This window comes from Peromyscus californicus, unplaced genomic scaffold (genome assembly GCF_007827085.1).
Source record: "Peromyscus californicus insignis strain IS unplaced genomic scaffold, ASM782708v3 Scaffold_5__1_contigs__length_169319896, whole genome shotgun sequence".
Taxonomy (NCBI): Eukaryota; Metazoa; Chordata; class Mammalia; order Rodentia; family Cricetidae; genus Peromyscus; species Peromyscus californicus.
In genome coordinates, this window is record NW_026294573.1 from 76,682,306 (window position 1) to 76,703,720 (window position 21,415).

The 21,415-nt window shown below is 38.6% G+C and overlaps 1 protein-coding gene across 2 annotated transcripts in view; it reads right to left on the minus strand.

The window, feature by feature from the left end:
- The window catches only part of Frmd3 (FERM domain containing 3), a 199,547-nt gene that overhangs the window by 32,685 nt on the left and 145,447 nt on the right, over positions 1-21,415 (minus strand). For both annotated transcript variants that reach the window (XM_052718463.1, XM_052718461.1), the window contains exons 9-13: positions 18,792-18,855; positions 17,587-17,675; positions 13,353-13,427; positions 13,032-13,100; positions 4,342-4,466 (exon numbers count right to left, since the gene is read on the minus strand). In XM_052718463.1, coding sequence (XP_052574423.1) covers positions 4,342-4,466; positions 13,032-13,100; positions 13,353-13,427; positions 17,587-17,675; positions 18,792-18,855 — 422 coding nt within the window. The remainder of the gene's footprint in view (positions 1-4,341; positions 4,467-13,031; positions 13,101-13,352; positions 13,428-17,586; positions 17,676-18,791; positions 18,856-21,415) is intronic.

Genomic DNA, 21,415 nt, shown 5'->3' on the forward strand with positions numbered 1-21,415 from the left:
TAATTAGTCTTTTATGATAGTACACTTATAATTGTGATAGTTAAGTTTTCTAGGTATACATAGATACAATTCAATTAGGTAGGTAATCTTCAAACACTTCAAAGACCCACAGAATATGGCATTTAAAATGTTTTAAAAACTTAGACTTTTCTGGACAATGAGACATGTCTGCTCCTGGCAGCACCAATTACTTCAAGGAAGATGATTGGTACCAAAGACACTCCATATGGAGTTTATCTTCATCATGGCAAAAGTTAGCCATTTGAGCTAGATACTGTTCTTGCCTGAACTGCTTGACAAAATGTTGTATAAACTGGACATTCAGGACCCATAGGAAGGTGACCATTGAAATTTGTAAGGCAAGATGATCCTTCAGGTTCCCGCTTCACAGAAGAAACTGCCAGACATTCTACAGGACACAGAGAGAAGCAACTGAGAGACTCTAGGCCTATAAGCTGAAGAAGGATGCCCCAACATTGTAGAGGAACTTTGGGTAACTGTCCAGGTAGCCAGCTGTCTCTTTCATTCCAGATTTTTGGAAGTTGCTTACAATGCACTTCCTGTTTACTTGGGTAATATTATATCCTTCTGAGTGAGGTCTTTGATGTAGTTGAAGACTAGATAGTTATAATTATAATTTTCCTTGGTTATGATAAAAGATAAATTAGATATGAAACTTTAGACTCACAAATATAGGATAGATAAAATATTTTCTTTAATTTTGCCAAATATAAATAGACTAGATATTGTAGCTGTAATTTTTGCTTGATAACTGTTCTATTATATGTAATTTTACTATGTTAAAGTTAAAACCTTCCTTTTTGTTTAGACAGAAAAAGGGAAATGCTGTGGGATAATGCTTAATAAAATGCTGATTGGCCAGTAGCCAGGCAGGAAGTATAGGTGGGGTAAGCAGCCTAGGAGAATGCTGAGAAGAGAAAAGCAGTCAGGAGTTGCCAGCCAGACACAGAGGAGGCAAGATGACAAGGCAGAACTGAGAAAAGGTACCAAGCCACATGGCTAAACATAAATAAGAATTATGGGTTAATTTAAGTGCAAGAGCTAGTCAATAATAAGCCTGAGCTAATGGCCAAACAGTTATAATTAATATAAGCTTCTGAGTGATTTTTCTATAAGCGGGTCATGGGACTGTGGGGCCTGGTGGGACCAGAGAAAACTTCTGACTACAAAGGTATATAGCAATAAAATGACTCCTAATGACATATTGCTATACTCATAAATCAGTGCATTGCTTAACCCTCATCAGAGGACATTCTTCATGAAGTAGATGGTAATTAACACAACTGGACAATGTATGAGAGTAAGGAACTTTGGAGTATTCAGTCCTAAGTGGGATATTTTTATCAAACCCCTCACCTTAAGGCTCAGGGATCTATAAGGAAAAAGAGGCAGAAAAATTATGAGAGCCAGAGATGGTGGATGACTCCAAGGAAACAGTGTTCTCCAAACACTACAGGACTGATGTGCATATGGACTCACAGAGATTATGATAGCATGTATAGGACCTAAGCAGGATCATGCCAGATGGAATCTCAGCACTGAGAAGGAGAAGTGGACACAGGGTCTCACCCCTAACAAAGAAGGTGCTTACAATTGATACCCACTGACAAAGGAAACCAGTTTTCTTCCATTCCAGTGGAGTGGTACTGGGTATATCAACCACTCCAGGACAGGTCCCAGGCCCTGGAGTAGGTGGTTATTACAAAACAAACTCCATGGATCACTAATAATTTCATCAGCTTCATTTCATGTTCCTGGAATACTTCTTTGAGTGAAATTAACATTCTGTGATGGTCATGGTTATCCCAAGGTTGATTGAAGAAGAATGAGAAAGATGGGGCTGACTTGTGGAGAAAAGACAAATTACACGTGGAATTGCAACTCTAAATTTCTACACAGATGGAACCTAGACAGAAAAATAAACTTAAGAACCAGGCAGGTTGAACACTTTGCATGAGAAATTCAGAGTCACAAGTTGTTATTGCCTTGGGGCATCATTATACTATGTGGTGGTTTGAATAGACACCCCCACCTCACACACATAGACTCATTTGTTTGAATGCTTGGCTTATAGGGAGTGGCCTATTAGGAGGATAGGCTTGTTGGAGTAGGTATGGTCTTGTTGGAGGAAGTACGTCATTGTAGAGGCAGGCTTTCGAGGTCTCATATATGCTCAAGTCATGCCTAGTGACACAGTCTCCTTCCTGCCTGTAAATCAAGATGTAGAACTTTCAGCTTCTTCTCTAGCACCCTGTCTGCTTGCATGCTGCCATATCCCATCATGATGATAATGGACTAAACCTGTGAAACTGTAAGCAAGCCCCAATGAAATGTTTTCCTTTATAAGAGTTACCATGTCATGGTGTCTCTTCACATCAACAGAAACCCTAACTAAGACATACCAGGATATAAAGGGACTCTATTAGTAGAGTTTTTAGTGTCAGAGCCTAGGCCCTTGAAGCTCTTAACAAGCCAAGCTCAGCAATCTATCCTCAATCGTCCAATTAAACAAACAAATAAGAGTAAAACCCAGAAGGGGAATTTATTCAATGATGCCACATTGGGAAGAAAAACAAGGAGATCTAGTTCATAGCCCCACAAGTCCATCTTTATGTTCCCAATATGAATTTTGGGTTTATATAGAGGACCACAGATTGAAGACTGAAGATGAAGACTGGATAAATTCCAACTGCATGTAGCCTATTACTTCAAAAGTCCGATGGACAAAAGAAAGTGAAAATGTCCTTTTCTATGGAAAGAATTACCAGCTTGAGGTTGGGGTGAAAGTGACTGGGAAATCTGTCATCTTGACACTGCCTGCTATCTAGAGTTTCTATGAGAAACTATATCTCAAGTAAAAATGTTAAGGGAAAGCCAGGCAATGGTGGCCTTTAATCCCAGCACTCTGGAGGCAGAGGTAGACAGATCTTTGTGAATTCGAGGCCAGCCTGATCTACAAAGAGAGTTCTATAACAGCCAGGGCTATTCCACAGAGAAACTCTGTCTTGAAAATCACCCCCCCCCAAAAAAATAACCCCAAAATAAAACGACAACAAAAAACAAAAACAAAAAGCAAAACAATAAACAAACGAACAAAACAAAACAAAAAACTGTTAAGAGAAAGCTAGTTTGAATTCAGAGTCTTAGTAGCTTTATTTGGCATGCATTAAAAAATTACTTTGACATTAGGAGGGTGTGTGTTTGCCTTACTTGTTATCTCAAACAAGCAGGGTGGTAAGATTCTTCCTTGAAGTAAGTGAGAGAAATTATATGAAAAAGATAAAAGAAGAGTAGGTCAAAAGTAAAAAAGGAGAATGAGGAGGATGAGGATTAAGAGGATGAGAAAGGGCAACAGCAATGATAGCCACAGTGGTGATGCACAAATATTAATTATTACTTAATAATATGAAAGCTTTTGAGTTGAAGGAGAAACTAAATACTTAGCTTTCATCAAAACTATCAGGCATGTTGGGGATGTAGTTTAGTTGGTAGAGTGCTTGCCTATCAAGTACAATGCCCATGGTTAGACTCCTATCACTGCATAGTATCATGGTGTCATGATCATGGTATCATAGTGCCTGCCAGTCATTCCAGTGTTCAGGAGCTAGAGGCAGGAAGAAGAGACATGAAAAGGCATTCCTGACTGCAAACAACATCTGAGGGCAACCTGGGATACAAGACAGCCTGTCTCAAAACTAAACCAAGCCACACCAAACTGATAAAAAGCCAACAGAATACCTGTAAAAACAACAGGCTTGGGAATTAAGAGGCCCCAAATGGAGGATCAGTGTAGATGTACTTGTGGAGAATTGCTTATAATCATCCATTTAATTTTGAGTACTGTAGAAAAGCATTCTTTCCATCAGGACTTTCTGCAGTGATGAAAATCTTCTTAGTCTCAGACGGATATAGTGGCCACCAGCCACAGGTGGCCACTGAGTACTAGAAATCTAACTACGGTGACTGAGAGATGGGGTTTTAATTTTAATGAATTATAACTGAATTTCAAATAACCACTAAAAGTAATTGTCTTACTTAACAGTGCATGCCTTGCACCATTACTTCTTTCATAAATAATTTTAGAAATACAGTTTTTTGTTTTTTTTTTGAGACAGGGTTTCTCTGTGTAGTCCTGGCTCTCCTAGAGCTCACTCTGTAGACCAGGCTGGACTCAATCTCACAGAGATCCACCTGCCTCTGCCTCCCAAGTGCTGGGATTAAAGGTGTGCACCACCACTGCCTGGCTTAGAAATATTTTGAATTCACAAAATTTCCTCATTCCTCAGAAAGGAGACTTCTAGGTTGAGGTGGTGGACTTACCCTCAGGAACAGGAACTTCATCTTCCTGTTCAATGGGTGAAGGAAGCAGGGGCTGCAAGGGCTCCATGTTAATGATGAGCTGTTTGTTCAAGGAGTGAGAGCTTCGACTCTGAGTAATGTTGACTCTAAAAATAGACACAAGCAAATAAATTAGTGTCCACTGCAAATACTGGCCCCACCCTCTGGACACATAAAGAGATTAATGCTAAGAGTAAAAATGTTCCTAACTTTTAAGACACATGGCTCTCCTTGTCATTAGATTCCTGACAAAAGTCTACAAATTCTGTTCAACTCAGTGAAAGAAAATAAAGTTCCTCAAATGTCATCTGACAGATATGCTTGGCGACAACACACAAATTTTAAATAGACATAAGAAACACACCAGGGATTTTCCTAGCACCAAATTAGACAGGTAGAAATGTAAATGACAGTGGCTCAGAGTCACTGGACCACCCCCACCAGACAGAGGACACAGATGATCTGCAACTGTGAGCTATCTTCATGTTGTCAGATGTTCAATGTTTAAGATTTCCATTCATCCCCTCCTTTACCAGACAGTCATGAAACTCAGTTCTGGTTCTCCTTTGGAAAGGCATGTACACAACAGAAGCTATGACAAGTAACAGATGGCAAGGAAACTGTCGCTGTCTCATTAAAACTGTTGATAGGCAGCGAGAAGTCCATTTGTACTGCCTGTTGTGGGCAGAACAGCTGTGGACCCCTCACAGAGGAAGTGGAAACCTGAAGGTCTACATTAAGTGCTTAACTTTCTCCAGTTTCCTGTCAAAACCAAACCCACCAGTCTTTTGAAAATGCTGTCAAATGTCTCCTCCTTGAAGCCTTCTCCTTGTTGGTTTCTCACAACAGGGATTCACCCTTTTATTCTCTCCTTCTTTTTCTCATACTTCTCGCTCTTCTTTCGCAATTCAGCATGTTTGTTACTTCTGTCAGTTTGCAATCATTATTGTACTAATCAGCCACACTCTAAAAAGACTGCTGGCCGGGGCTGGAGAGATGGCTCAGAGGTTAAGAGCACCGACTGTTCTTCCAGAGGTCCTGAGTTCAATTCCCAGCAACCACATGGTGGCTCACAGCCATCTGTAATGAGATCTGGCGCCCTCTTCTCATAAATAAATAAATCAAAAACAACAACAACAACAAAGACTGCTGGCCATTCTTAAGTGCCTTACAGTGTCTCATTGGGTAACTTCTTACAGGGTTTGAACTCTTAATCTGAAGTAAACTGAAGACAACCTTAGCTTGACATAACCTGGAATTTCAGATTGCCAAGGATTTTCTCAGGCTGGACATTTCTGTTAGGACCTTCATGGAAAGATGTGGAGTAGGATGTCTATTAGCATCTTGCACTGGAAATTTTCACAGCTGCCACTGGCTCATAGTAAGTTGTTTAACCACAGAGTCATTTCTTCTTTTATTTCATTCTAGAAACTGATGTTGGAACTGATGATTATGTATTAGATGATCTGTTTGTTTTGATGATTGGTAGCTCTCTCATTAAGGAAGTCACTATCTAGAAGTAACATTTTTCACTTTTTAAAAAATCTGAGACACATTATGAAATACATTTTGTATCATCTATCCTCCTCCCAACATTCTTCATCTGGAGATACTGAATATTTGATACTCTTTTAAAATTGCATTGTCCAACAACTGCTTGGTTCTAGAACAGGCTGTTACCCTTCCTAGACAGGTCTAGGACCTGTCCTAGTCTAGGACAGTTCTATTACCAGGGTTGGTATTCCCCGTGTAAGTCCATCTTGGTACTGGATGAAAGGTAGGGGCAACTTGGCCCCTATACATAGGTTAATGTTGCTTCATTGTAGTAGAGGTTCATGGCTTATGGTTATGCCTAGGGTTAGGACAGATGACTCTTATAGGGCATTACAAACCTCGGAGTTTAAATAATATGACAGAGAAGGACACAGATTTCCCAAAGGCATTTCCCAAGGCACAAAATTCTCAGGCTCAATACCCTAGGATAGCCTGGTAACTCCAGAGACAGATTAAAGAAAGTTAAATGAATAAATGGATCTCTCTCATTCCTTTTTATTTCTATGGTCTGAAATTATTATTTTGTCCTTTAAAATCCATTTGCTGAAAAAAATTTCATAAAAAAGAGAAAAAAAATTTCCATTGTGATAGTAGTAAGAGGCAGGACATTTAGATATAATTCAGTCATGAGAACCCTCATGAATAGTCTAGAGTCCTTATAAAAGTATTCTGATGGCCAGTGGAGTGGCTCAGTAGGTAAGGACATTTGCCACCATAACTGATGACCTGATTTTTTTAATCCAATGACCCCACAGAATAAGGAAATAACTACTCAATTTAAGTTGTCCTCTGACATCTACATACATGGCAACATGTGCCCTCCCCTCCCCTCTTCAAATAAAGAAAAAAGAAATAGAATGCCAGGGCAGTCTGTTTCTCCCTTCCCTCCTTCAATTGTAGGAAAATAAAGACATTTCTGCTTATGTGGAAGCCCTCGCCAGACATCAAATCTTTCATTGATTCACTCATGGGCTTCCCATTCTCCAGAGCTGTGGGAAATAAAGTGTTGTTGTGCACAAACTACTCAGTCTGTTGTATTTTGCTACAGAAACTCAAATATACTATGTATTTTATTTCCTTTAGACTAAAAATTATCCTTATTTACCTATTTGGAAAGATTGCAAAGAGGATGCCTGATGTGGGGTTCATTGGAAGCAAAGGCTCATTGGCACAATGGTAAGGACAAATACTTAATAGAATAAAATCTGAATGGTCAGTTCATTTTATATACTGGCTTGTATACACTCTGCTCATCTTTCGGGTTTCTTAGTGTGCTTATGAGTCAGGTAGGATAAACATTGTATTTGTACTGATGAGAGACGCATCTACCCCTCAACAAACGTCCTAGACTATTTGACAAAACCCTAGTGCCAGGTATAGGAAATATCCCTTCTAGTTGCTGATTAGATGTGTGTGTGTGTGTGTGTGTGGTGGTCCAAGATACTTTCAAAAAATATAGGTTAATGCATTGCTCTTGGTTGTCTCCTAAAACATGAAGGCAAGATACCATTGCAGAAGACACAACATATTTCAGACACATGATTTGGAGGAATTGAGTTGTAGCTGACCTGAAAGCTTCCTCCCTGAGGACTAGCTGTCATAGTATCAGAAGGTGCTATATAAACTGCCAAGTGGGTCAGGGGGGCATAATGATCCTACCCTGCTTTAAAGCTTGTAAACCAGGAGAATAAGTTGGTGAGATATTCCTAAATGGGCAACAGTTGCACTTTTATGTTCGGGGTAAGCAACATCTGTTTAATTGTATTTAAAGACTAATTAATGGGACAAAATTCATGTCTGGTACTGTAAACCTAGCCATCTACTCATGGCTAATGATGTAATAAATCCTAGAGCAGAACCTACTATTGCCATTTTCCTAAATCAATATAATTTCCAGCAGTTTTCTAAATCATTTTACCTACAGATAACTAGTTCTCACCTCTCATCAAAGAAGCTTCTTTTTATAGCAGATGGAGTGCTATAGAAATCTACAACTGGTCAAAATGCAGAGAATAAGCGAGCACGGTATGCCCAGCTTCAATTAGTATATGTACAACAAACTTCTATACCAAAGGCTCAGAGAAGGTTGCAGAAGAGTGCATGGAAAGATTGTAAGAGCCAGAAGATGAGAATGCCTGCTAAAGATAATGTCTTCTAGTCATAAATGGGAAGCCGCATCCATAAATCTCAGCAATGTGGCTATCTGGACAAGATCTGCATAAGCATAATATCAGTTAACATGCCAATATAGAATAGGGAAATTTCACAAGACCTCACCCCTAGATGAATAAATACTGGCCATTGATGGCTGCTGAGAGAGGGAGATTCAATTTTTCTCCAGGGATGATTCCCCTCCTGCCCCGCAACAGGTTATCCAAGCCTAAATAAATAGTCAGTCCTAGACATATGTACATACAAGTAACATTAAATGAATTCAGTAGGTTTGTGTGTGTGTGTGTGTGTGTATATATATATACCCACATATACATATAATATATACATGTAGGTCTATGTATATGCACGCATGTGTATATATATGTATATAATGCAAATTACAGAGAGTGGGGGCATGGAAGGAGTTGAAATGAAGAGAGGGAGGAGTGGAAGTGATTTAATATACTCAAGTATGAAAGACTCAAAAAAATAAAACTAAATAAAAACAAAGGAGTTACATGGGCAAAACCAGGATTCTTAATTTTGCCTAGTACTTTTGCTTTATGCCACACTTTCTACATTAGTGAGTGTAACAGCATCCCAAAGGGATTTGTTTTACAACTAACATTTTGAAGTTGGGGCTATATAAGAAGGTCTCACTATGCTAACCGCTTTTCTAAGAAATTGCCAAAGTTCACATTGGCTTCTACTTTGCCCTTCTTCCTCATATCCTGAGGTGTTTTAGTCAATTCTGTGATGCTATAACAAATACAAAATGTTTGTACAAATAAAATGAATTTATTTAGAACAAGAGTCTAAAGACTGGAAAAATCCTGAAAGCATTGTGTAGTCATTGTCTTAGCTCCTGCTGAAGGCCATATGATGGCCTATCTCACAGCAGATAATGCAGAAAAACAAACTGGGATGTTCAAAAAGGCAAATGTGAGGTAGTGTCATCTTCAAGAAAATTAACAAATTGCTTCTTAGAAGAAAACTTAATAGCATCATGCAATGAATCAATCCTTGAGAGTAGTGTCTCCACGGTTCAAACACTTTCCACATATCCCTAGTCTTAATTTTCTCTCCTCCTTATAACTGCTCTATCAGAATCAAGATTCTGGTATAGATACCTTTGTGGACACCCCAAATCTTATCATGAAGTAACTGATTCCTCTGCCAAGCAAGAACACGTGCTACATTTCTACACTTATAGATCCCACCCATCAGCTGGAGAAATGCCTATCCTGTTCCATAAGCCACTCATGTTCAATAGTATCCAAACAAAACTGTCATTAAGACTTCCATTGCAGGAGGAAGGCTGGTTGTGGCACATTAAAGTAGATTCTAACATTGGAAGATAGAATTTGTGTAGAATTTAGAGTATTGATTTTTTTTTCTCAGCATGAGAAAAGCATGTATTTTAGAATTTGTGTAGACTTTAGAGTATTGTTTTTTTTTTTTCTCAGCATGAGAAAAGCATGTATTCAAAGATGAGAAAGGTGAAGTCACAAAACTGGATTGTAAACTGATGACAAGTAAATGCAGGACTCAGAGGGGTGACAAAACAGAAGGAGCACATTGACGTTTATGACAGTCATTCACCACTCTATGCTCAAAGGAAGTAGTGCTGGCCTACGGTCTCGACGGATTTCAATATGAATGTATCTTCCAGGTTCTGCCTCCCCATTTTTACAAGGTTGTGGTTTGAACCAGAGGTATTGCAATGCTGAGCAAGTACTCTGCTGCTAAGTTCTAGCTGCCCTGTTTTAAATGAATGATAATAATATCATTGCTTTACATGTGTATGCCACTTTACATGTTTTTTTTTTTTTTTGGTTTTTCGAGACAGGGTTTCTCTGTGTAGCTTTGCGCCTTTCCTGGGACTCACTTGGTAGCCCAGGCTGGCCTCGAACTCACAGAGATCCGCCTGGCTCTGCCTCCCGAGTGCTGGGATTAAAGGCGTGCGCCACCACCGCCCGGCTGCCACTTTACATTTTAAAAAGTTATTTTAATCCACCAACAAAATCTAGAAGTAGGTCAAGGCAATATAGAATCTCATTTCATAGATGGGTAAACCAATAATCTAGGAAATTCAGTGACTTACCCAAGGCCACAGAGCTGGCAGGCAATGTAGCAAAGATTAAAATATATTCATTTTTGTATCAGAACATTCTTGTATCTTGCTGGTTCTGGGTGTTCTGTGTGTCCCCTGGTGGTGGATGCTATGCTCCGAGCTGCAGCCCTCCATCTGACGTGGCCTCTTGGCTAGGCTCAGGGATTCTTCCCCAGCAGCCAGACCAGGACAGCTTTCCCCAGGATCTTCCCATGCCATCAATAAAGGTCAGTGAACTAACATCAGAGTGAGCTTCTCTTTCTGAAGGAAAGAATAATCCTAAAATATTCTGTCTGTTTGTTTCTGTCTCTTTATACATACACACTTTTTCAGAAGCAAGAATCTATGAGCCGGGAATTTTTTTGAGGAGTAGAATCTCATGTGTGAGGAAGGATGATAAATTAATACCTTATCATTGCCATTATAGATTAATGATATTTTCTGAAGAGTCACCACAAAATATAAACTCATTACTAAATTTTTACTTTTGAAGCCACATTGAAATGCTAACATAGTTTAAAAATAAAGTAATGGCCCAAGAGAAACAAGTCTTCCCATGCAAATGACTTCTAGGAAGGTAAAAATTACCCGAAAGTGTTACACATTACTACTGCTTTGACCACATGGTGACTTTGGAGAGGTCAAAGGCCTTCAGAACAATATTTTGGACACATCGCATGTGCAAGAAAATGACTAAATCTTCTATCAATTAAAAAGAAGAAAGTACAAGATCATAAAGACTATTTCCTATCCAAAGTTTCTGGAAAAGTCAAAATGATATATTTTATTTTTCCCATCTTCCTTTCTGCTATGCTAAACTGTCTCAGCTTAGGAGAGAGGAAGAGTGCTCTAAATCCCCTTCTGATCTTTGAGTAGCCTGCCACATATTTAGATAGTGTATCAGGGTACCCTCGATCAAGAGCTTGTATGCTCTCTAACCCTACAGGTTCCTACTTTTTAAAGCTAGAGAGGCTGCTTTTACAGATCTGCATATGATAGGTCCCTTTAGGACTACTCAAAAGCAGGAATGGATCAAAAGCTGTATATATCTGCATCAAGCCTTCTGAAGACTTCAGCTATGTTCAACTTTTTGGGAAATAGGTAATGTCTAGATGCCTTTGAAAGGCTGGTTTGGCCTGCTTTCTGGGAGGTCACAGCTATCTTCTGCCTATAACTCCAGGAACAAGTGGAGTATCACTATTCACCCAATATTCCTGCAAATGGAAGAAACTCAGCAAATCCGAACTTAAAGAAAAAACTTTTGGGTTCCAAAGTTGAAGAAGGAAGGATAGGTGCCAACTCTCCTGTGAGAAAGTTCCTGAATAACTAAGCTTATCAGAAATGAAGGAGGCCTTATGGGGAAGCATGCGGATGGGACTTGCGAGGGCAGTGGAGATGGAGGTGAATGAGAAATATATATATACATATACATATGTGTGTGTGTGTGTATATGTGTGTAAATGTTATAATGAAGCCCTTTATATCACATAACTTAAAAAATTAAAATAGGTTATGATCATTTTATTTTATAGGGCGTGGTGTCATGGTGAGGGTGTTCAGTTTAAGGTATTCAGTATGTTTGAAGCTTAGGATATATATTTGTTTTTGTAAATTGTGGTTATATAAAGTCAGTTTGACAAAGAAAACACTTAATTCCTAAGAACTAACTATAGGTTGTCACTTTAAAGAAGATGTAGGTAGGAGGATAGGAATTTCTAGGTTATTCTCAGCTATGTAGTGAACCTGAGGTTATCTCGGGGTACAGGAGACCCTGTCTCAAAAAAATGTGTACTCTGAACCTAATAAAGGTCATGCCTCTCATTCCATAGTTTGGTCTTTGGGAGTATAGAGGCCATATGTAAAGTGTTTCAGAATTAGCATATGGAAAAGCACATTGTCAAAGAGAAGGACCGGAATAAGCCCTCAGTCCTCCATAAGGCCAAGCAAATCAAACCTTTGATCAGGTACTGAGGCACTCCAAAGTATCTGAGGTGACTTATGTTTATATATATATAATATGAAAACACACATTCCTGAGTGGAGACTTAGGAGCCTAAAAAGACATGAGATGCATGAAATTGTGTGTAGAACTTCATGTAGCAGACCATGTGTAAGAAAACTCATGCTATGCAAATAAGCCCCAAAGACCACCCACAAGATATTAAAAACCCCAATCATTTGTATAATGTTGCCCTTTGAATAGCTATCCTTTTTCTTTGCTCCATCTTACTTCTTCCCTTGGGAACTCTATATCTTTTCCTAACAAACTGTCACTGATCTGCTGTAACTGTATGCCTCTGGTCCGTTCATTTCTCAGGGACAGAAGAAGCTCGAAGCCCTCCAGATGTGTTCATGGTACTCCAAATTCACCAGATATCACAGGAATGGATATCCACTGTTCAGTTGCAGAGAAGGACTCAGAGCAGTGAGCCTGACCATGTCTGATGAGCAAGATATGGTTAGAGCTATTCTATGAGGGCAGTATGAAAGGGTAATGGAGCAGACGGAGCTAGCAGGAGCCATCCAAAGGCACATTCTTGCTTAGTCATACAGCATTCTAGACCCAATAACTATCTGCATATCAAGTTACCCAAGAGGGAATCAAGCTGCCCTCAAGCCACAGCCCTGACAAATCTGAGAGCGATTTCTAGGGAAGTGAGCATCTTAACTTCATGCTGCATGTCACTGTACATAGAGACATAACAGAGGAATCAGAACAGTTAGGATAAAAATTATTTTTGTGTTGTTTTAGAATGAACTCAATGGCTCATGTGTGTTAGTCTGGCTTTTAAGTGCCTTTGTCTGTCATGGAAGCATCCTCCCTGAAGCCAGAAGAGAGTACCCTACTCACCTGTGCACCTCAGGAGGATCCCTCTGGATTTTGGAGCTTGCCTCCACCACCTCTTTGGCAACTTTACCACTAAAAAAATACACAAATACAATGTATGTGAGAAGACACTACAAAGAAATGGGGAAGGGTATGTACACATGCTCCCAAGATGGACCTAAGAGTCCACCTCTTCCCTTATTCCATGAGGAAAATTTATGTGGAGGTTTAGGTGGCCATGTCAGGAGAAAAACTCAATGAAATGGGTCATAAGCATAATATCTACAAATAAAACATTCCAATGTAAATGGGTGTCCCTCAACCCATCACTGCAATGTTACTCACCTATATCGAAATCTACTTCCTTTAAAAAATATCTTGCTACTCGACACAGTCTTGATCTGACTTGACTTGGCATACCTTTAAGGAAAAGCATAGCAGAGGTGGTAGTGACATTAAAACAGTTCAAACAGGACAAGCAGTAGAGCTGTGGCAATCATTCACTTTGACATCCATTTTACTTTCTGACTAAGCATGTATACACATGATCTGAAGGAGTTTCTAAAAAGAATAGAAATTTTATGCACATTGTAATTTGATATGTTCACTGATTAATTCTATTTCCTTTCATTGTTTGTGAACACTAGTCATAATCCACAAATTTTATTTTATACTCCATTTCTAGGTCAGGTTTGCAAAAAGTTTCAGGTAGCTTTCTAGCCAGAAAGGACATTCATTGTTACAAAGAACTCATCATGTGCTGCTTTATCAATGGAAATGGGTCCATGTCATCATAGCATGGGCACTAGCTATGTGTCACCCTGAGACAGTGCCCTTTAAAAGACAGATGACTAGGATACATAAGGATGAGAAGCTCAACCCAGCACTGGTTCAATAACCTCTGAGTATACCCATAAACATGAATAAAACACAAACACTCTGGAAAGAATTCAACAACATGGGCTGCTTCAGACTGGAACATAAGTTACTATGACAGCTGAAGATGCTTCTGTATCCGTCATTTTAAGCCTTATGCAATTACATAAAAAGAAATTAGAAAGAACAGGCATTTCACATTTCAGGATGGTTTGAAATACTTATAATACAAAACAAAAACAAGAACAAAAACAAAAACAAACCCAAAACAAAACCCCCTAAAAACCCCACCAAGTCCATGCTTAAATGAAGAGCTACAGGCAATTAATGACAGTTGTAAGAGAGAGAATCAGTCTTCCAAAAGAATAAGCTGGCCAATGGGCTATCCAATGTAGCCCTAAAAAGGTATACAAATGTGTGCATGTGTGATATACATATCACATATATAAAATTAAGAAAAATAATTAAATTTAAACACAAATTAGCTTCAACAGTATAGCTTCATGGTGCAGGGAGAAGTAGATGCTGCCAAATAAAAAACAAACAAGATATTGGCAGTCCTACCTTCAGGACAAGCCCACAGCCCTCACTAGCCTCAAATGCAGTTTCTGACTTTACTGTTATAGTGATTCTTCCGCGGATGGGTCAGAGGTGTAAAGAAATCCGATTGTGTCCATATATATGACTTGAAAAGCAATAGCTAGGAACTATCTTGAGAGCGAGATTACTGTTAAAAACTGAGCTACTTTAAGAAACTGAAAATAGAGACCAACCACAGGTCAGAAAAACACTATTTTGTCTGGCACAGTACTAGTGTGAGGTAAACCTCAGAGAGATAGTTAGGGAGAACAGGAGGGGCAGACACCAAAATGGCCAAAGGATGTAGATGGCCTGTGGCTTGCCTCTGGCAGGGAAGTGCATATTGAAAGGCCCACTCTTTTTTTTTTTTTTTTTTTTAATTCATTTATTTATTATGTATACAGCATATGTGACTGCAGGCCAGAAGAGGGCACCAGATCTCATTACAGATGGTTGTGAGCCACCATGTGGTTGCTGGGAATTGAACTCAGGACCTCTGGAAGAGCAGTCAGTGCTCTTAACCTCTGAGCCATCTCTCCAGCCCCGAAAGGCCCACTCTTAGTGGCCAAGAACAGATCTCATCAACTGAGAATAAGGTTAGCATTGAATAACTCTCAGCCTGAGGTTGGAAGTAAGTTCAACATCTGGATCTACATTTCTGCTGTTCACTACTGTGGAACAGAGAAACTAAAAATTCCAAAGCTGTACTCACTACTCATATCTGTATCCTCTCAGGAAGATGATTAATGCTGACGAGGTTTTGAAAGAATGAAAGCAGTCCTCTACCTGCACAGATCTGAGTGCTTCCCATACTTTCAATGCATCTGGAAGCCACACTTCCACTAGCACACTTGCTAACTGCCAACTTGACACAACCTAGAACCATCTGGAAGGAGTCTTAACAGGGAATTATCTAGATTTCGCTGGCCTGTGGTCATAACTGTAGGGGATCGTCTTGTTTATTGAATACCTTGCTCATTGTGGGTGACACAACTGCCTAAGAAGTGGGTCCTGAACAGTATAAAATGAAAGAAGCTCAAGCAAGCAAGGGAGAGACTAATAGATGCCTCTATAGTATAAGTAAAGATATCTCTGATAGACAATGAACCTTCTTCAATACAAAGTCAGTAACTGTAAAAACCATAAAAGAGACAGAAGTCCATTAGTTCAAATGACCCTACTTTGCTGCTGTGCATAACTGGCAGTCTCCAATTTTTAAAAATAATTTTAAATTAAATTAGACCTCTTCCATCACATTGCCCCAACAGTAGTTCCAAATGGAGCAAAGACCTAACCATGAAGCCTTATACACTAAAACTGTTAGAAGAAAACATAGGCAATACCCTACATAATTTAAGTATATGAAAGGACTTTCTGAATAGGACTCCATTTTTCCAAGAATTAAGACCAACTATTGAAAACGGGACTTCATTAAACTAAAAGCTTCTTCACAGCTTAAAAAAAAAAATCACTCAGGTGAAAAAGAAGGCCACAATGGGAGAGAATCTTTCCCAGTTATGCATCTGACAATGGTTAATACAGAATGTATAAAGAGCTCCAAGAATAAAGGTTCAAACCAAAACCAACCAAACAAACAATAACCCATTTAAAAATGGGCCTGGGACCTGAATCACGAATTCTCAAGAGAGGAAAAAAAATGACTAAGAAATATCTAAAAAATTCTATATAGAGTGGATCATATATTGCTGGGTCATACGGTAGATGTTTCTAGCTTTCTGAGGATACGCTGATTTCTATAGTGGCTGCACCAGTTTGCACTCCCAGCAAGAATGAATATGCATTACCCTTACTATATATCCTCTCTAGAATTTGGTGTCTTTGTTTTTTGTGATCTTAGTCAATCTGACTGGGGTGACATGAAATGTCAAAGTAGTTTGAATTTGCATTTCCCTGAAGGCTAAGGATGTTGAACCCTTTTAAAAATACTTCTTAGCCAAACCAGTCATTTTCCATAACCAGGCAAAGACTTCCAGTGGTGGGACTGGAACACCAACCCAGACACAAAACCTTCAACTTACAGCCTGTCTTGCCTACAAGATGTGCTGGGGCAAAGGTGGCTCAAGCTTGTGGGAATGGCCAACCAACGCCACAAGAGGGAGCCCATGACCCACACTGCCTGGAAGACCAGTAACCTGGTTGCTTGCCGGGGACCTAGGGTAGAACCAAACAGGACTCCCCCTCGTTCCCCCCCACCCCCCAAAAAAAAGCAATGAAATGATTCCTGGTGATATTCTGCTATACTCATAGATCGGTCCCTAGCCCAATCATCATCAGAGAGGCTTCCTCCAGCAGCCGATGGGAACAGACACAGAGACAGCCAAACATTAAGACAGAGCTCGGGAACCCCACAGATGTGGGAAGGAAAGATTGTGGGAGCCAGAGGGGTCTAGGACAGCAGGAGAACATGGCCCACAGACACAGGCAAACTAAGCCCGGCTCATAGAGGCTAACAGAGACTGAAGCAGCAATCACAGAGCCTGCATGAGTCTGTGCTAGGTCCTCTGTGTTTGTGTTGTGGTTGTTTTGCTTAGGGGTTTTGTGGGACTCCTAACAGCGAGAGTCGGGGTATTTCTGACTCCTTCACCTGCTCTCAGGACCTTTTGCTCCTACTGGATGGCCTCATTCAGCCTTGATAGGAGGGTTTGTGCCCAGCCTTACTGCATTTTGTTATGCTGTGTTTAGTTGATATGCCTGGGAGGCCTGTTCTTTTCTGAAAGGAAAGGGAGGCACAGAGGAAAGGTGAGGGGTCAACTGGGAGGAGGGAGGGGAGGGAGGGGAGGTTGTGGTCGAGATGTACTGTATGAGAGGAGAAAAAAATTCTCCTTAGTCTTTGAATTTCTTCTTTGAGAACTCTGGTTCCATAGCACAATTTTAATTGGGTTGTCCACTTTTTGCTTATTTTTTAATTCTTTGAATATTCTAGACACTTTCCTTTATCAGATGTGTATATGATAAATAATTATGTTCTAAATTTATATTACATTTAAATAGAAAAAATACGAAGAGCGGTTTTAAACAAAATGAATATGCAGTCATTGGCAAGGCATAAACAGATCCATGAGTGCTTTAAAAATCTATAGTCAAATGAACACATGAGTCTTACTTATAAAAGGCTTGGTTTTCTACCCCACATTTCCATAGGTGTTTGCAGGCAGCTGGTGTCGAAGTATGGAATGCCAAGACGGAATTTTTCTGATAAAAAATAACAAGAAAGGGTATGTTAAACCGTTTGTATTATTCATGTTTTTCATTGAAGTATTTACGTACTTGTAGCCTATCATATATATATATATATATATTTATAAGTACATGAAGGCAGTTTAGGAATGTGGGGCTATATGCATTCTTGTGTGGAGGCAAAATGTTGGTGTTGGGTGTATTCCCTTATCACACTCAACTTACTTTTTGAAACCGTCTCTTACTGAACCTGGAGTGTATCAGCAAGTTCTAGGGATAGCTCTCCTTGACATAGGACTGGGGGTAAGGGTTTTATGAGGGTTCTGGCTATCAATCTGAAATCATTGTGGTTTCACAGTAAATACATTGAACCTTCTCTCCAGCAACCCTCCCTGCAATATTACTATGTTCATTAAAATTGAAATGGTATGGCTTTTTCCTCACTCATCAGACATCACTAATCTATTTAAATGCTATGCAAAGCTGATTCTTAATCTTCACTAATACTCCAGTTATCATCTACCTCTCGATCAACCTTTGATTAATTTAAAGATTACTTACGATACTGGAAGAACATTTCAGTCGATAACAAAAGTAAAAAAAAAAAAATCAGCAAACTTCAAACCTAGTTTTAAGGTTCAATATTTTGGTAATAGCCTTCCACCAAGTCCATTTCCTGGTGAACCCACAAACTATATTTGATGACTGTTAAAAACTTTTGGGGAAAAACAACTTGGACATATATACTGTGGTCATAATACTTTAACTAGTATTGACTGATGTCTAATTTTGTAAGTATTTCTGTTCTGTTTCATTTATTTGTATCTTAGACAAAGACTTATGGAGAAAGTCCATGTTTTATTTAGTGAACAAAGTGTATCCTAATCTGTTTTTTACATAGGTCTGTCTATACAGTTAACATTGCTCATTCACTTTATTCTTTCCTGTGGATTACCATTAACTTGTCAGCACTAAAATGTTTTCAGCAAACAGCTTCCATTATCACCACTCTTCAAAGTCACTCTCTTTGGGGGCAACCACACTAAAAGCTATTTTATCCTTAGATCTCTCTATGCACACACACTTGCACATGCACACATATCAAGTAATTATTAAAAATCAGTATCTGACCTCTTTCTGGGTGCCAATCACATAAAATGTCTTCCCTTCAAACTTCAATTTGCAGACATCTGGCCTAAGAAAAGAGAGTCTTTGGGTGAGAAAGAAAAACAAAAACAAAACTAGAGCTAAACAAGGCACCTAGCTTTGCCATATAATCTATCTGACTCACAAATGCCAAGGAAACTACAATGAATAAAATTTTTTTTTTCTCCTAAGTGATGGTCTATTGAGAATGGAGGTCTCTGAGTAAATTATGTAGCAATTTTCTTCCCAAGAGTTGATGCACAGCAAGCTCAGAATTATTTCTTCTTCCTTTTCTTTTCTTTCTTTCTTTCTTACAGTTAGAATACATCTTTCATTTAATGGGCTCTGAATTATTTGTAAACACTAGCAACCAAAACATCAATTGATGAGCTCACTTTGCAAAGTAGAAAAAGTGATAGAATAATATGGATTCAACATTTTTAGTATTTTTTCATTCGTCTCCATCCATCTCTAGGAAGAACATATACCACATTGAAAATTTTCAAAAGAATCACTCCTGTCCGCAATGAAATTCTCCAAAAAAAAAAATTATGGTCAAAAGACAACTTTTATTTTGTCTCAAAAGGCTATTTGCTATGACCTGATTTGAATGTAGATCCATGGTCATTTCCTTGATGAGTGAAACAAAAGGTGGGTTTTTAAAATCTCTTTTATTTAATTTCTAGAACAGTTACATTGCATGTGTATTTTTCCCATGAGAAAAGAAACAGTGTTTCATTCCCCTGTGTCAGTTTAGATATAGAATTTTTTGAAATGGTAACAAAGCTGGATTAAAAAAAACACAACTATGATTTACATGAGAAGAAAATTTGATTCAGCAAAAGATGCATGGTTATAACAAATAAATATGTTTAAGAAGAAGCCAGGAAGAATGGGATCCACATGAACACAGTCCCAGTAACATAGGCAACCTGAAGAAATGAAAACAGAAACAAATACTCCAGAGACTATTCATCTCCATATTTCCATTGACCCCTCCACAAAATGTCAAGTGGAAAAGACAAGAAATCAATCTGCATTTAGGTGCAGCAGCTTCTAATCAAACCATTCCAGGTCTCAAGTAATTTTGGAAACCTGTGTATCACATCCTCCAAGACTTTTGCAGTCCTGGGAAAGAATGAGGGCAGTCTTCAAGTTACCCATGCTTCCCAAACTAAGTTGGAATATCTATGGTATCTACCCTGGAATTGACTGAAGTAAACACATGGGAGCTTCTTTGTCAGATGCTGAAAATCTAGAGAAGAAAACCAGATAGTAACATCATATAACAATTTATAGTTATCAAATTACACTAGATTTCCAAAGTACTCTTACAAACATTGCATTTGTTTCTCTTCCAACTCCTGTATCCTTTCTAAGACAGACATATATAGCCAATACCCATTTTATGGATGAATACATTGAGACTGAAGGAATTTAAGGGTGAGTTCTGAGATTCCTAACTGTGGAAGAAGAGGACAAATGGGTACAAAGGAGGATTGAAAGTATGACTGATTAAAAATCAATGATACAATAGGAACAGATGTTACATAAAAGTTGGGGTCTTAGATGAACCTAGCACTTAAAAATAGCAGAATGCTCAGAACAGGTGTTAATATAGGATTAATTGGCTATTCCAGGTCTTTTGTTGTTCCATATGAATTTGAGAATTTTTTTCTATTTATGTTAGGAATGAGATGAGGATGTTGATTGGGATTGCACTGAATCAGTAAAATGTTTGTGGTAGGAAGGTCTTTTTCACAATGTTAATTCTAGCAAGTCATAAGCATGGGCAGTCTTTTCAAATACTGGTTTCTTCCTCATTCTCTTTCTTTACAGATTTAAAGTTTTCATTGTAGAGTTTTTTCACCTCCTTTGTTTGTTTTATTCTAAATATTTTATTTTATTCCAGAAATTGGAAATAGGAGTGTGTTCATGATTTCTTTCTCATCATGCTTTTTACTGGTTCATACAAAGACATTAGTCTTTGGATTTTGTAAGTCAATTATATATCCTCACATTTTGCTGCAATTATTGATAGTTTCTACAAATTTTGGGAGCTCTTGAGTATGAAATCATACAATCTTCAGTTGGGAATAATTTGAATCTTTATATCCCTGTACTTTCCTTCTCTTGCCTTATTGCTTCAAGCATGTTATTGCTAAGTAGTGGGAATAAATGGACACTTCTCTTCCATTTATGATTTTAATGGGACTGCTTTGATATTTTCTTCATTTAAGATGATGTTGACTGTGTGTTTTTCATACATAGCCTTTATTATGTCTGAATATGTTCCCTACATTCCTACTTGTTCTATGACTTTTATTATGAAGCCATGTTGGATCTTCTTAAACCTTTTTTTCTTTTTCTTCATCTATTGAGGTGATCATGTAATATTTTTATTTTTGTTCATTTATATGGTTTATTACATTTATTTCTTACATATGTTGAATTTGTATTTCTGGGATAAGGCCAACTTGATCATGGGACATGCTCCTTTTGATAATGCTTGTATTCAATTAGTAAGGATTTTAGAATCTATGTTTATCAGTGATATTGGCATACACACACACACACACACACACACACACACACACACGAGTGAGCAT